Source organism: Buteo buteo, chromosome 14, assembly GCF_964188355.1.
Source record: "Buteo buteo chromosome 14, bButBut1.hap1.1, whole genome shotgun sequence".
Classification (NCBI taxonomy): Eukaryota; Metazoa; Chordata; class Aves; order Accipitriformes; family Accipitridae; genus Buteo; species Buteo buteo.
The window spans coordinates 3,691,489-3,707,266 of NC_134184.1; the positions used below are offsets into that span (position 1 = coordinate 3,691,489).

The 15,778-nt window shown below is 38.9% G+C and overlaps 1 protein-coding gene across 1 annotated transcript in view; it reads left to right on the plus strand.

Annotated features, from left to right (window-relative positions):
* NALCN (sodium leak channel, non-selective) overlaps window positions 1-15,778 on the plus strand; it is a 245,834-nt gene that overhangs the window by 83,028 nt on the left and 147,028 nt on the right. Inside the window, exons 8-10 of the mRNA XM_075045904.1 lie at window positions 6,395-6,537; window positions 6,656-6,760; window positions 9,502-9,588. Coding sequence (XP_074902005.1) covers window positions 6,395-6,537; window positions 6,656-6,760; window positions 9,502-9,588 — 335 coding nt within the window. The remainder of the gene's footprint in view (window positions 1-6,394; window positions 6,538-6,655; window positions 6,761-9,501; window positions 9,589-15,778) is intronic.

Here is a 15,778-nt window from a genome sequence, read left to right on the forward strand (position 1 = left end):
TTTCTAGACCTGAAAAGCGAGTATTACTACAGTTTGATTCTCTGATAGGGAAAAGCACAGCTATGGCAGTGTCCTACTTCCAGGCTCCAGCCTGAAGCTCTGCCCGTTCTTGTTGAGGATGGGAGCCCAGAGATCTGAGAAAAGTTGCGTCCTTAAAAATACTCTCTAGGGAGGAGAGGTGAGAGTTGTTGACGGTGCTGCAGAGCTTCCAGGTAGTGGTGTGCGAGGTGTGAACCATTCACAGTTCAGCATTTCCTTGATTCTCATCAACTGCAGTAAATTTTGTAAGGTTGCCACACACAAAAAAAGCAGCTATTATAAAAGAGTGTGTATTAGCACTACAGCTCTGTGATTGCAAAAAGGAGAAAGCAAACAGTATTTATGCACATAAAGCCAGCTTATGAGCTCTTCTGACGTTTTGGATCCCTATTTGCTAAGTTATTTGTAAACATATAGCTGAGGAGCATTTTAATCAAAAAAGTATTAAAGAAAAGCAAATATAAATGCTAGTCTGGCTAAATATACACCTAAAGTAATTTTGAAGAATGTTTGTCTCTGTTTACACCATGGACTTGTTCACAAATGTAGAACAGATTTCTCTTTTTAAAGCATACAATATTACATCAGGGAGCACAAACACTATCACATGTAAGACATGGTGTAACTAAGCATGAACTGCCATGCTCCTATTTACCCTGTGTAGTCAATACATATGCCAACATTGCTACATTCATAATAGTAAGCCAACACTTCTGAATAGCGAAAAAAAATCTAAAATACTTGCAAACAGTGCAACTAAGTCCATCAACATGTTTTCTGAAAGTTGTCTGACTTTCCGTCTTTCTGTTACTAAGTCTGTAGAACAAATTGCATTGATCCTAGCACTTACATGTGCAATGGTTCTTTATCTCCTTGTTGGTGGTTTTGTGCATACAGACTCTGTATGTAGTCTTTCCTCATATATAAAAGCTTCATCTTCTCATAAGGAAACAGATTTTAAAAATGAAGGATCAATAACACATCACTACTGTATGTTTGAAGTCACTACACTTAGCAAGGGTTAAACTACTGTGTTCAGACTGGCAGTGTGTTTTTTCTGCTGTTGTCAATCAGTGCTCTGCACAGTTTCTGTTTTGCCATCTTTTCCACAGCTCAGTCACAGGGAAACGGCACAGGGGTTTGAGGTGTCAAAGGAGGAGCAGAGCGTTGGCACGTTTTTCTTCTTTTCCTCCTCATTTCTGCTGGCTGGCAAACTGGCTGATATGAGTTGGTTTGGGAGAGTAAAATAGACTGGGTCGCTCACTTGGAGACAAGCGAGAAACCCCATGAAGCTGTTCAGGATTTGATCTTTCTGTTGATTTCAGTCCTATTTACCAGCTGCTTCCCAGAAGTGCTAACAACTTTATCCCTGCATTTCTGGGTAATTTTTATTCCCTTCTAGTTTCACCAAAGCGACTGTAAGGCAGCTGGAAAATCCTGACTGCACGCAATGTTTTACAAATACCTTGATACTGAAAGGTAAGATGTAAATTAAAAGTTGACTGCTCAGTGGGAATATCCATGCCTTGTAGGAACATTCAAATTCATGATTTTATCAGTGAAAGCAAGCAGGGACGGAAAGAGGGTTAATGACATTTCTATAGCTAAGCGAGAAGTCGCTTCTTTACTGACATAACATTCACAAAACCGTTTTAAGGAAGGCTACCTGTCAGCGTTGAGCACAACAAATAAGAGTTAAATTAGACAGCAGCACCTGCTAGAAGGCTGCAGAGTTTTGCTGGGAAATAGGAAAAGCCATCCTTTGGCCAGCGCACCCGGAGGTTACCAGCCTGCTCTCTCCGGGGTGGGGGCTCCTCCGCTGCCTGATGTTCCAGATGTGCCCGAGGTGCACGATGGCCATCTAGTGGCTACTGCAACGTAAGGAAAAAGTGCCTGTTAACTGCCTGGCATCTGAGGCATTTTATGGGTGACGATAATGTAGTATTTTCAGCTTTTAAGAACAACGCATGGATTTTTACTTGCCCGAGTATTTCCTGGTTAAAAAGAAAAAAATGACAAAATCAAACTTTTTTCTTTTTTTTTTCTTTACATGAAGTGGCCCTCCTGTAGATTTTCTTTCTCAGCAGCTTCACAGCAGGCACAAGAAAGCTGACGTGGTAAACCAAGGTAGTCAATAAACACAGATTACACATGCAGAAAATGCTGGAGTTAATGGCATACCTGAGCTTAGTTTTCATTTTTTGTTTCTCACATGGAGTAGCTACATATCACATAGCACTAAGATATTAATAAAAGACAACACCTCGACCATGCATTCTCTTCCTCTAATAATACAGGGTTTTGAATTGAGTAGCAAGAATGTAACGCAGAGTTAGGAGGAAAGGGTTCTCTTTCCAGATTTAGTGAATTTTCCATGTGACCTTTTAGCTCTGCTCCTTTAATTCTGCAGTTACAAAATTACAGCATTATTCAGTGCACTCCCTTTTTCATGATGTCCATTCACAGAATGAGCTGATGATAGCAACAGCTGATGTCACAGAGCACGGTGGTGTCACAGAGGCACAGAAACAAGCAGAAAATCCTGTGTGTTTACAACATATGCATACCTATAAAATACACTATGTAAAAGAGCATCCCTGCATAATGTTGCTATTGTTCTGCTGTCAACTATGAGTCCGTATTTTAAATAAATACCTTCTATATTCCTTAGGTTTTTAGAAGATAGGGGTTTGGCAGGTTAGGTTTCTTCACTCCTCTATGGAAAATCATCGCCTATGTGCTCTGGCTCTTTTAATTCTTTTTTCCCTGGTACTCTATTCATCTGTACAGCATGGAAAGCCAGGTGACCTTGCTCCCTGATTAGGCATGGAAACCAGTAGAATTTTCTTTTATTATAAGAATTTAGGTGTTAAAGCAACTACTTCCTCCATGCTCTTTCAGGCTAATGCTCCCATCTGGTAGATATGAAAGAAACGTGTATTGAAGATGACATAAGCGTTTCAGTGCTGAATGCCCATATACCTAAACATGCATTATTAGTTGGGATACAGTTTGTCTCTGATTGCTGTCTTGTCTTCTATACGGTATGAAGCAAGTGAAGATGTTGCATGAGTTGAGCAAGATTCAATTTCTTTTCCCATACTTCACTCAATCTTTCATTTTCTGGACTTTTTTTTCTTTTGTTTTTGATAATGACCATCTGCAGTTGTAAAACATTTCCAAAGGTAGAAGTGTTTATTGGTTGCATAAAAGCAGTCTTTTGAGACTGCTACAGGCTATGATATTGATTTATTTAGTTTTAATCTGTGTATTGAGAATTGTCTTCCTTCCTTGTTTTGATTAACCATCAGCATGGTTAAAGGAATTGTTTTACGGTAACATCAAAATGTGGAATTTATTAGACAAGTTCAAACAGAAGCACCAAAACAAAAAAAAATTAAAGTATATTCCTTTATTTTACTTCTGTTGTCACCAGAAAGTTCCTCCTAAATGGCTTTAATCTTTCTTGCCACCAAGGTTTAGCTACCTACTGAAACAAATAGGAAAATTATCATAAATATTTTCTAGATATTTTTATTTACTAAGATTTAACAATATTCTAGATGCAGATGTTGAAATCCTACTCCCAAATTCAGCAAGTTACCCATGCCAACATACCTGAACTGATGAGTAATGTCATTATAGTCATGTGTTTAACCCTCTTCATGGTTCAAAGCTTTTTCGTGACTGAAATGTCTCGCCGATGCCTGTAGTCAGGTTGCATGAATCTTGATCTAAACGTTCAGGACCCTGACAAGAGATAACTACGTTTTGAAGTATGTGGGGCCTGTTGTGTATGTGAATAACCAGGCTCTGCAGGTTTTCAAGCCCTTGTTCCCCCGGCCACCCATATTCCTGCTTTTCTTACACAAACTACAGGAGGTCCTGTGCTCTCGTGTGCCCTAACCGTGCGACTCCCAGCACTGTGTGCTCAGGGCTTAAGCCCTCTGAACCGGCAGAAGACGACACTATGTCACTGATAGACTGACACCGGTGGAAAAGGAGAATTTTGCTATTTGATCTAAGGGGCATAAGTTAGGTTTCATACATGGCAGCGTCACCATGTCCGTTTTTTTGTGATATGTCGCACCCACCATCACTTAAAATTTTGAAACTTTCTCTCCCTCTGTTTTGCTTTGAACATGGTGAGAAAAACACAGCATGCTGCTGTGAAAGGAGGGTCTTTTTCGATAACGTACGCATTGGCTTTAGGAAGATGTAGTCAGATATTGAAGAAATACTCAGAAAAAATAGAATCTGTTGCCGATTGTCTTTAAATGTAACTTTTAGAAGAGGAGAAACATGCAGTAGGGCAGATGTTAACTAAGCATTACTCTTCTTTTTGAAAACAAAACATTTCATGGTGTTGAATCCCTTACTGTCATGCCTTTTATTCTGTATCCAGTTGAAACAGTATTTACAGAGACAGTTAACAGCATGGTTCTTGGCATCAGTATTGAAAGCTTTATTACTTTCTAGGCACATATGTTAAGTAAGAATGTATATTCTTAGTGGTGATTGCTTTCTAATAGCCTTAAGAACACCTGTAGCAGTTATATACAAGATATATTTTTACTTTCGTGTCACAGACGAACTCATATTAATTTAATTGGGTTAATTGTGCATTTCTGTCCATTCACAGTATTGCTTTACTGTGGCAGATGGCCCAGTGTATGTGTTATAAATACTTTGCATGACATCTCTTCTATTTTACTAATCTTCACTGTGACTTTCCCATTGGTAATGACTAATGACAGTTTCCTAGCCAGCAACTTTTAATAGATTCCTTTTTTTTCTTAATCTCTGCCTGTCCTCAACAGCACTGTTTTGTTCAATAATTTAATCAGTTCAGCAATAGTATAATATTAGATAATTGAACCATTACTTTATGAATTTTTGAAATGCAAAATACCCATGAAGTAATCACTGGTGAATTTTTCAGTATTGTTAGAGACCACTCTCTTTTCTGAAGAAATAGAAAGGGGTTTGCTATCTATGCTTGAATGTTTTTTTTTTCCTTTTATTTTTATTTCTGTCCCTTGGTCCTGAGAACCATATACAGGAAATAGGAAGGAATCCAATAACCAGAAAAATTATCAGAAAGGATTAACGTTTTTGCCTACCCACCATGACCATGTTAACCATTCAACACCTACGTATCAAAGGAACGAGTTTATACAGAAAAAATTCCATTCATCCCTGTCTCCTCTTATCAGTGAAGATTTATCTGCAAAAGAGACTCCCTAAGGCAGAAACACTTCCAGGTTCATCCCACCTGTATTAGCAGACAAAAGGACATAGATGGTGGAAATTCAGTGGGAGAATAACAGCGCAGAGCTCCTTACAGGCTGGTGTGATTTTCTGGGAAGCTCCCAGACTCAGGAAGGCTCCCTCTCTTTTGTCCAAGGTGTTTCATGAAACAAAGCAGTAGCGGAGCCGAGCTAGCAGGTGGCTGTAGGACAATTCCGTGATTTCACAGCAGTTTGTGAGATTTCACGGTTTAATTTCACAGTTTAATTGTGTTCCTTCCTGGAACAAAAAATTGCTTCAAACAAGAATGCTGTATGAGCCCTAACCACAGTCTGTATTTTGAAGCTTTCATTGCAGAGATAAGGAGGAATGGGGAGCTGGCTGAAACGCATTATCACTCAGATATTAGGATGAGTTTGGATCTTAAAATTTAAAATTAGTAACTTCATAGCTTTTACTCGAAAGTGGTTTCTGCACACATAATCCCCTTATAACTTTTCTTCCATCTTCTCCTCTGTCCCCAGAGTGATGCAGGAGGTTCAACTTAAAAATGCTTTAAGGTTTTTTAAGGCAACTCATGTATGTTAACGCAGCTACCCTGGCTACCTGCCTGAATTCCCAAACTGTTCAGCAGCTTGTTGTAGAGGCTTAGCTGCGCTTGCTAGAGTCAGGCACCTTGTCGGTGTATTGCTGCTTACTCAGTGTTGCTGATAATTAATAGTGATTTCTTTCACCTACTGAATGTTGATCCCCGTAGTTTTAATTAAATCTGCCTTCTCTCACGGGTGCTGCTGAAGTCACATGATGGGACAAATTCTGCCTTTGGAGACGTTTGCATACTGCCAGTGAACCCACGTAAGGGATTATACGTGTGTGTCCAGGGAGGGAAGGGAGCCAGTCTGGTCTGATACAAACCCAATTCCTATTCATTTGCAAAAGGAAGAAAGATGGAAATGCACCTGAAAAACTTCTCTTTGAAGGAGGGGAGGAGAGCTGATACCCTTTAGAGAAAAGGAAGATAGAATAGATAAACGATTATTGTTTGCTGATATTGAAAACTTTAAAGGAGGCTTAATGCCAAACATTTTCATTTTTCCTCTGACAGGCACAAGCATATTTACTGTTTACGAAGCTGCTTCTCAGGAAGGCTGGGTGTTCCTTATGTACCGAGCAATCGACAGTTTTCCCCGATGGCGTTCATATTTCTATTTCATCACCTTAATTTTCTTTCTGGCCTGGCTTGTTAAGGTACTGAAAAATGTGTTCTTTTAAACTTGTCAGAAATGCAGATCATATTAGAGTGAATTTCTTCTATTTTCTGCTTGCTGAGCTTTGTGTCAGCCATTCTTTCTTGTTCTTTTTTCAGAATGTTTTCATCGCAGTCATCATTGAAACGTTTGCAGAAATTAGAGTGCAGTTCCAGCAGATGTGGGGGTCCAGAAGCAGTACTACTTCAACTGCCACCACCCAGGTGAAGCCCCTGAGATGCTGAGATTCTCTGGGGACTTGATTGAGTTTAATTTATGGATGAATAATAAGCTAAAAATTCCTGTTAATTATTATTTTATCAGATTTATTTGCATGTTACTACATGTATTTTGAAGTTGATATATGAATTTTCATATAAAATTAAATTCTAGGTTATATTATCCAACTAGACTTTCTTAAAAAAGAGTAATAGAGAAGTCTGTAATATGGTTCTCTATATGGCTGGGTATGTTATCGCTGTGTTTTTATTTTCTTTTAATGAAGTAGGATAATGCTTTTTTATCATGTCATTGGTGGGCTTAGAATTAGGGTTGCTATTGAATATTACTTTCTGTGCTAAGGAAGAAGAGCTGAAATTGCAAGCTGTAGCTGGAAAGAAGAGAGGTCAGAGGGTAGCTGAAGTGTTTGGGAAACTGGTCCTGGAACTGAGAAGGGCATGTTGAGACCAAGGAGGAATGAGGTGCTGCGGCAATGAAAGAGCCGTGCTAATATTTGAGGCAGCCACAGAAAGTGAGACCCTGAATATGAGATAATGGGTAGGAAGAAGCCATGCGAGGAAGGGTGCTATGAGTGGGCTGGGTAGTGTGAAGGACCCGGTATGAAAAACGAGGGCTAACAGGCTGAGATTTAAATTCTCCCACTCATTATTGTAACAATCATATTACGTATGAATCCGGAATGTACAAAAGGCCAGGCTTTTCCAGGCTAGCGCAGTTTGCCATCTATAAGAGCGACCAGTACTGACTGCCTGCAAAAAGCTCTTAGGAAGACAGATATGAGAAACATACCCATGAGGAAAATTTTTCTAGCCTCTGTAGCTAGAGATTATTTATTTTCTTAAGCCAGAGGATTTAAGTGTTTCAAAATTATTTATTAAATATTTTCTGGTATTCCTTTGGTTATTCCTGTAATCCATATGTAAATCTAGTCCTTTTCTGCCTGCTGCTACATTTTTCACCTCAAATAGACTTTGTGGCAATAACTTCTACTCTATATATGTCTTTGTCAAAGCAGACTTGGTGATATCAATTTAAAATCTAACCAAAAAAAGGACTTTTCCACGTGACACATACTTGGCCTGAGGAACGTAATGTTCATTTCATCTCTGATGGGACAAATTCCTGAGCCATATAAGCTTATCTGACATACCCTGAACGAGAAGCTGGAACAAGCGAGATCAATGTAGAGGAAACTCAAGAAGCAGCCAATATTAAGGAATTTCAAGGATAAAAGAAATTCCCAAAATAATGTCATCATGTCAAAGAATGTGAACATGTTGAATATAAATTGCATTATGCGAAATAAAAATAGTGTGTTGGCTGCAGACAAGCGAATGTTACTTTGTTCCTTGAGTCACTGACATAATGGGACATAAGAGGAGTCTGGTTTACTGAAGTACAAAAACAATTTGTCTTTTTCTGTATGAAGAAGGGCAGAAAATTTCTTGCAGGGTTTCTTGTTCAAAGCACCAGACAAAAGATAAAAACCTTGCTTGTTTTGTGCATGAAATAACCTTGAGAAAAAGCAACAATATCTTTCTTCATTTGCCCACTTCAGAAATCATTCAGCTGGTTCCAAAACTTAGTCCTATAGAAAAGAAAAGGAGTGTCTGAGAGTCAAAGTGAGGGAAGGGGTCTCTGGAGAAGGATAAAAGGAGGTTCTTGTAAAGCACTTTAGCACTGCACGTTAAAGCATGGTACAAAGGGGAGTAACTCGGTGCTGATCTGAGTTGGTCACTCCTCCTGGTGCAGTGATGCTACGTAAGGACTCAGCAGCATTACAGCCGTATTCGTGTGACGCTGTCCCCAGTCTGATGAGCACTTCTCTCAGGATGGCTTTTAAGCTTCAGCCACGCTGCTGTGGCTGTGTTCTCGAGGTGACTTCTTTGGGTGTCAAGGAGAAGGTGGGAGTGAGGTGGGAACTTCACCACACTTCATTACATAGGACGTGCAGACTCTCGGATGCTAGAGCCATTCATTTTCTTTAAAGGTCATTTTCAAGGACAGTGTTAGTCACTTCCAGACATGGTTTCTTACTGTTCCTTATGTCCAGCGGTCTTTTTGTGTCCTAATCTCTGAGGAAAAAAAAAAAAAAAAAGCCAGAATGCCTACACCTATGCTTCCAGAGGTTATTGGTAAAACGTGAATACCACTGTGGTCAAGAGAGCCTTTTCCATTGACATCATTAGTGCCCGGCTATCATTCAGCTATTTGCAGGAATTATAAGGTCTGGGTAACAGTACAGAAGGACTGTACAGCTACTCTTGATACGCATCAGTGCAACAAAAATAAAGTCTGATCCTTGGAGTAAGATAATTTTGCCAGTAAAAAAGATGAGGTTGTCTATTACTTCCAAATGCACCATGGAACTTACTTTTTGGTCACAGTGTATTTGTGTTTCCTCAGGATGAGCTTACCTTAGTAAGGAATTTATTCTGAACAGGTACCACTGTCTAATGATACTGATCAGAGATTAATTGACTCGGTTTCCACATTAGGACTAATAGGGACACATTGTGTTTGATGTTATCTGAGTAAAATTCAGAATCTATTAATGTTGGAAAAAGAGCATGTAGCTTTTTTTCCGTAGCATGAAGAACCATTTCCCTCTTATTTTAAACTAGCTATCATCAAAATGTATGCAGGTCCTTAAGGGGAATGTATTAGACTTCACTTGTATTTATTGGCACGTAAAACATTTCTGACAACATTTTTCCCTTTCAAGATGTTTCATGAAGATGCTGCTGGAGGTTGGCAGCTTGTGGCTGTTGATGTGAATAAACCCCAGGGCAGAGCTCCTGCTTGTCTACAGGTATGACATTGCTTTTTAATAAATCAGTGTGTGTAACCAGCACCACTCAAATGTTGGCATAAGGAGACTGTGGTGAGAAATATCTACAATAGTTTCAGTCATAAATTTCTTTGAATCCGTTGCTTTCTGCAGTGTAGGCTTGTTTTTGAAAATTACAGATCAACAAAAAAAGATATACCACACCCAAAGGGAGAAGATTAGAAAAATGCATTTGTTATAAAGGCTCTGTTTTGTATGTTCACGAGAGAAAGGTGTTAGATTTTTTAAATATAAAATAACATAAGTAATCATCCTTTGTCTCTCAGACTTTATATACAAACTGATTTCACTCCTAGGTTATTCACAACAGAAATGCTTGTTTATTAACTGCAAAATACAATAACATATGCCAAGAAGCATGACTAATCGTAATAAACACAGAAGTACCTCATTTCTACTGTTCCATCTTGAAAATAGGCTTACAGAAGAAGGGGGAAGAGGGATGTAGGTAGTAAGCCATACAGTGTTTGAAACTTCCAGATTTAATATTCTCACAGGGATACAGGTGAGTTTGTAAAACTGTATCCTCACTGTTTAAATAAATCCAGATTAAGATAAGTAATATTTTTATAAATCCTTTTTTATTACAGCACGTTGTACAGCAGCTCAAATTTTTATTTGCAAGTTAAGTAATGTCACTTCTGGATGAAACAAACTCGCTTCAGAGTAGAAAGCAAAATCTACTATAGCAATCTGATAGCATGATGTTTGCTGGCAGTTTTGGTTATGTTTGGTTTAATGTGTAAACTAAAATACACATACTTGTTGGCAACATGTACATTGCTGAACACTAAGTTGGCAAGCACCTTTCATCCCCTCCACAAGCTGTTCATTCTCAAATAGCTCTGCTTTGTCAAACCAACCACTGCCATATATTTAATTATAGCATATGTCTTAATTGACAATTCTCTTCCCAAATTTAATTCTTGATTTTGACAGCAACAGGAACATCATTTGTGGTGTTCTCGAGTAACAGTCTCAGGTATGTAGATAAAATGTAGCTGAACTCAGAATGAAAACTCCTCCAGATGAAAGTTAAGATAGCATCTGACTTACCTGGTCTGCCTTTGTCCATAGTATTGCATTCTTGCCCCTTTTAGGAATCATGTGAACACACAGTAAATGGTGTTCCAGGGAGCATAAACCTCATGCATCAGTGGGTGCTGCAGCTTTTTATAATTGAAACTCAGCTAGCAGTTTTCTTCTCATTCTTCATCCCTTTGTGCAACATCTACAGGGTTTCCAGTAATCTATGACCTCGCTGGATCTCAATCCAAGGAAAGCGATCCGAAGGAAAGCAATGCGTTAAAAAATTACTTTATCAGGATAGTGCCCCAAATAGGCTTTATTCTTATGAAATATAGACTAAAATACAGCCCAAAGAAAGCAAAATCTCAAAGTCTGGATAAACACACACACCTTTATTCATCTCACCATGCATTATTGTTTCAGTTCTACCAATCCAAAGTAAAAAGAAAATAGACTTCTTAAAAACTTTGTGTATTTAAAGCGTTTGCAATATATTAAAGGCATTCTTTAAGCATTAAGCCCCTAGCGAGAGATGTGGTAGTTATTTTCAAAGGATTTGGGTGGGGTTTGTTCCTTAAGAGAAACATGGTGCTCAAATCCAAGTCCAGGGGAGAGTTAATCAGATTGGAGACTATATGTCCTGCCTTTAGGACACATTCAGTTGATATGCATTCTTCTGACCTTTATTAGCTAAGTATATTGTTATTCAATATCCTGTGAAGGATGGAGTTCTTAGAAAAATGTAGTGAAGACTCTCTATTGCCCTGTATCATTTTAATTAAATTTTGCAGTAAGTTTGGTTTTATTAATTCCTCTCTGTGCTCTGTAAATATTACTGCTCCAAGTACGACAGGGAACATTATTAAAAGTTCTGTTTCAACCATTACATGGGACTGGGTCTGTGTTTCCGTGAAGCTCCACTTATTCAGTGTACTGAGTTATTTAGAATTTACTTCCTCAGCAAACTCTACTGTGCATTGGGAGAGGAAATATCCTAGCGGCTAAGGGAATGGAGAGAGACTCTGGAGATCTGGCTTCAATTTAATGGCCAAGCACAAATTTCCTGTAGACCTTGAGAAAACTACTTAATAAGTATCTTTGCTTCAGTTCACATTCCTTATGGTCGAAAAGTGTATCCCTCCCAGATTCGGTTACTGTGGTGTTTAAATCTACCAACTGCTTGGGAGGCACTATAAGATGGGCTTGTGCTATCTAAGTTGGCAAATAGATACATCCACCTCTCTAAAGCGGGGAGTGATGGAGGAAAGAATAATGTGATTTACATGTGGTGTGTAACATAAAGACCTCTCTAATACAGGTTTTGGGAGACACTGGACTAGCTGGATCTGTTTGTTTTACTAGTTTGGCCTTTGTACAGCCATGCTTACTCTCGCAGAGCAGGTCAGGGGTTTCAGCCCGGCAGCCCTTGCTAGCCTAGGTGGAACATTGCAATGGCTCGTGGAGCAATGCAGGTCTGGTGTTATTCCTGAGCAAACAATAATTCAGGCAGAGATACTGTACAGGCTCTGTGCAGAGCCTTTGTCACTCGCTTTGTCTCACACAAACGTGTCCTCATTCCACCAAACTGCTCCATTAGGTAAAATGAACGAGCAGGCTAACCACGTCTGTATACTTCCGTCACAGCTGATCTGCAAAGAGGGGATTGCAGAGGCGTTTCAGAATCCCGGCTAGTGAGTCGCGGGCCCTGGTCTGTCTAAACTGCTGGGCTTGCCGGGGCACCTCCTCTTGTCTCTCCCCAGAGCCCACCGCCTTTCCACCAGGCGCAGGGCGTATGGGCAGAACAGAACCCGCATGTCCATACGGACCTAGGATCTGCAAGGGGCTCTTGTACGCAGCAGCGTAGTAGTTAAAAATAAATAAGACTAAACCATGAGAGATGGGCAAGAAAGATGGGCATTAACCTGGTGTTTTCGAAGAACTTTAACTCAGACACCTAAGTAAGTTTTCTTTAGTTTTTTGGAAGTAGCTGGAAGTGGCAACATGAAAAATTAGTATCAGTATGGTTTCTGATTTTGACTTGCAAATCTATCCTAATGCGGGGTAAAGAGGCTTTTATTTCGGTATAATGGTTTTATATTTACTTCATTTTTCTTTTGAGTGTTCCCAAAGGTGCTTTGTGGTCTTTTGTTACTTATTCTTACTGTTCCCCATGACTGGCATTGATTTTAAATATTGACTTTCTTTTGTCACAGAAAAATAATCTGTGTGTTTTCCATTTCAACATGAACCATTTGGCATGAATGCATGCTGAGGCTCCCACATTGCCACATTATTTTGCTGTTGTTGATATTACTTTAACACATTGTAGTGCGTTAGAACTTCCTGCCTACAGTGATTTACTCCTACGAGCACAGTAGGAAGCTCTCAGTTCACAAATAAAGAAAAACTGAGCACCAGGTTCCAGAAAAAATCCTTTAAAAAACTCTTCAAGCATGTATTTACCCCTTTAATCCCATGTTAAAGGCACACTGTGTTTCTTATTATTACTTTCCTGTTAATTTTAGAGGTTGTTGAAGTTTTTATCACTCCTTCCTTCTCTTTGTCATCCTGTCCACAAAGACTTGTAAAATACATACACTGATTCAAAGCTGAACTGGAATATTTTAACTCGTATGTCTTCCGTGAACCTGTGGTTGGTATTACTAACACGAAGTAATGACATCTTCAGTCTTCTCAGTATGTAGTTTTGTAATGAACAGAGGAAGTCTGGATCTGTGGATCCTGTGGGAAACAATGAGCCAGAAAGCAGTTCCCTGTTCATGCTAATATTTTGGGGTCATATGTCCAGTAGAAATGAAACGCGCAGCTGGGGATGGAATGATGTTTAGAAGAAGCTTGGGAACACTGTGTGCAATGTGTCAGCATGAATAGAAGTGGTTACTTACTCACAAACTGTAGGTGCACTCATACTCTGATAGTAAAATCTTCAGCAGATTAAAAATCCTATATTCACTTTTAATCATTTGTGCTCCATCTAGGGAACAAATGGAAGGTCACAAAGCTATGATCTGAGCAAGCAACTGACATTATGATTACAGCGCTCTTGAACATATGATTAATGTCAGAAATTTAATCATCTTTTTGCCTCAAAAAAAAAAAGTTAGTCCTTCATGCTACATATTGTTATCCGAATGTGTTACAGAATTCTGTACAATTACAGAATTTTAGAGAACCTTGAAGGAGAGACAAAAATGTCAAACGTAATATCAGAAGACAGAAAACATATGGAGGGTGGAGGAGACATGGCTAGAGAAGCAGGAATTGAGTGGTTTAGAAGTTTCATAATGGGTATATTGAATGAGAGAGAATGAGAAATGAGACAAAACAGTACTTAGGGATTTTCACTGCAGGAGTAACAAGAGAGCACAAGTGGGTTTTCTCCTCTTCTCTTTCATGGGAAGTAATTATTGGTGAACCAGAAAAGTGTGGTAATCTATTTATATACTCTGTTGACCTTTAGTGTAACTTTGGAATCAAGCAGAAGGTATGCCTACTCAGTCCTATTCTCTTCTTACCTAGAGTGTCTGTCATTAAATTAAATACATATGTAATACATTTCTTCCAATTAACTGAAATCCTCTCTTAGAGTGAAAGAAAAATCTTCCCTTTCAGTTGGCTAAAATTAAGTTTTTATTTGAAAGAGTTTATTATTTGAGTATATTATATGAGTTTATTCAGAAGCAGATTAAATTGATTCCAAATCCTAAACTTCTGAGGCTGTCATGAAAAAAAAATCTACTTCTTTTTTCTATGCCCTGTTCTCATTTAGAAAGCCAAGAAATTGCATCAGTTAACAGAAGCTTGGATAGTTCAGTGATGTACTTGGCACTGAAACAGTACTGAAAAACAACCATCTTAGTTTTACTGAGGAGACTCGGGAGCAGAGTATGCAAAGTGTAATGTAAAAGCAAGCTGTTAGTTTTGGTGAGGTACAAACGGTGTAAAAAATGAGGTGGAATGGAAGACTCTGCAGAGAAACTAAACATGTGGGTGACAGAAGAACATGCACAATAAAGTCCAGCCCCATCCAACCTTCCCATATTCAGTTGTACATGGGAAGATAGTAAATGCTGGGCACTATGAAAAGAAAAAAAAACCAACAACTTGTAGTATTTTCTACTTGTACATAGGGTATGGGAAGAAATGGTGAAGTGTGGTGAATGGAGTAAAGGGGTAGAAACTCCAGCTAACTCCAGCTAACTCTCGGACTCTGGTTGGGGATTCACAAAATGAGCTGTTATTAAATATGTGCTCAGTTTCAGCTTTGTGCCATTTCAAATGAGGAAGGTAAAGCTGTTACCATCCTCTGCTACCTTTTTTACCATCCTCACCTCCTTTTTTCAGGGGCTTTAGCCACAATAACAATGGCAACCGAAGAGGCAGTGAGTTTACTCCTGGGACGTCTCAGCTCACTGCCTCATCTGGTAATGTAAACTGGTGTTCAGTTTATGTTATTAAAAGGAGTCATGAATTCAGACAGCTGAAATGATCACAGTCCGTTTAACTGGAGGAAGGAGGGGACGGGGCAGCTATAATGTAAATGAGCTGCTGGTGCAGTGTTGAGAACCACTATCTTTTTCTGATATGAATTAAAAAGAGAATCTCATAAAACTGGAGAACCAAACATATTTTGCCCATATACATTTTTTGCGTTCTTAAATGTGCCATTTTTTACTAAAAAGGACCTGTAAAATAGTAAGGCCCCTGATGTAGATATCAGAGAACGCATAAAATCAGCGGACAAACAATGCATTTGCCATGTCTCCAAAATCGGGTGGTACCAGAAATAGGCATATATAGATCATCCTTCTCTGAGCTTCTGGATATCCATTTATACCCTCATTCTCTATCTTGGACTCCAGCAATCATTCATTTAAGGACTTTCTGAAGTGGATGTTAAATTTAGGCCATTATATTTAGTATCTGTTGATGGATTTATCACCTATCAATTTGTCTGGCCTTTTTATGAACCCATTTATCGTTTTGGCCTCCAGAACATCTTGTAGGAACAAGTTACATAAAGTAACTATGTAGCATTTTAATTGATTATGATTGAGGAATTAATTTGCTAATTTTCCTGACATTACTCAGAAATTACGGA